Below are 1,002 nucleotides of genomic sequence, written 5' to 3' on the forward strand. Positions count from 1 at the left end.
CAGCAGGACCCTGGACCCCTCCCCACATGGGGCCAGGGCACACCCTGGCCCGACACCCCGTTACCTCCCCAGGTGAAGTCGGGTGAGCAGAGGAAGGTGATGGGTGTCCTGGACATCTACGGCTTCGAGATCTTCCAGGTGAGTGCAGGACCCACCTGGCCCCATCCCGGGGGGCAGGGACAGCAGGGCGGACATGGGACGGGGCCAGGGGCTCGGGCACCACCTGCCATGCAGGACCCTTCTCCTGCAGGACAACGGCTTTGAGCAGTTCATCATCAACTACTGCAACGAGAAGCTGCAGCAGATCTTCATCCTGATGACGCTGAAGGAGGAGCAGGAGGAATATGTCCGAGAGGTACCCCCAGCCCTGGCCAGAGCACAGCCCTCGGGAGCCTCGGCCCCCCGGGATGGGGAAGTGCCGGAGACGGTTCCCCCGCCCGTCCCTCCCTCGCCCCGCTCCCTGCTGGGAGCAGATTCAATGGCAGGAAGGGATCTGGGATCCTCGTCCCCGTGGCCGGATTTCCAGTTCCTGCCCCACATCAGCTGGGGACGTCCGTGGGGCAGGGCTTGGACAATCCATGTACCTGACCCCCCTCTGCTCCCAGGGCATCCAGTGGACACCGGTGGAGTTTTTCGACAACAGCATCATCTGCAACTTGATCGAGAACGTGAGTTGCCCTCCCACTGCCGGGGTCTTGGGATCCCAGCTTCCCCCATCGCTCCCAGTACGAGTCTGGGCCGTGCAGAGCCTGAGCTGGGATTTGCTGGGGCCGGTTTGGGGTGACACAGAGCACCAGCGGGATCCTGGCCATGCTGGACGAGGAGTGCCTGCGGCCCGGCGTGGTCAACGAGGACACCTTCCTCACCAAGCTCAACCAGCTCTTCGCCACCCACAAGCACTACGAGAGCAAGGAGACGCAGAACGCCCGGCGTGTCATGGACACCAGCCTGCCGGCGCGGTGCTTCCGCATCCACCACTACGCCGGCAAGGTCCGACAGGGC

General features: G+C 64.6%; 1 protein-coding gene across 1 annotated transcript in view; it reads left to right on the plus strand.

Moving 5' to 3' along the window:
• The window catches only part of MYO1A (myosin IA), a 14,399-nt gene that overhangs the window by 4,876 nt on the left and 8,521 nt on the right, over positions 1 to 1,002 (plus strand). The window contains exons 2-5 of the mRNA XM_029958185.1: positions 73 to 138; positions 251 to 355; positions 606 to 668; positions 790 to 990. Coding sequence (XP_029814045.1) covers positions 73 to 138; positions 251 to 355; positions 606 to 668; positions 790 to 990 — 435 coding nt within the window. The remainder of the gene's footprint in view (positions 1 to 72; positions 139 to 250; positions 356 to 605; positions 669 to 789; positions 991 to 1,002) is intronic.

Source organism: Manacus vitellinus, unplaced genomic scaffold (assembly GCF_001715985.3).
Source record: "Manacus vitellinus isolate BGI_N305 unplaced genomic scaffold, ASM171598v3 scaffold_148_pilon, whole genome shotgun sequence".
Taxonomy (NCBI): domain Eukaryota; kingdom Metazoa; phylum Chordata; class Aves; order Passeriformes; family Pipridae; genus Manacus; species Manacus vitellinus.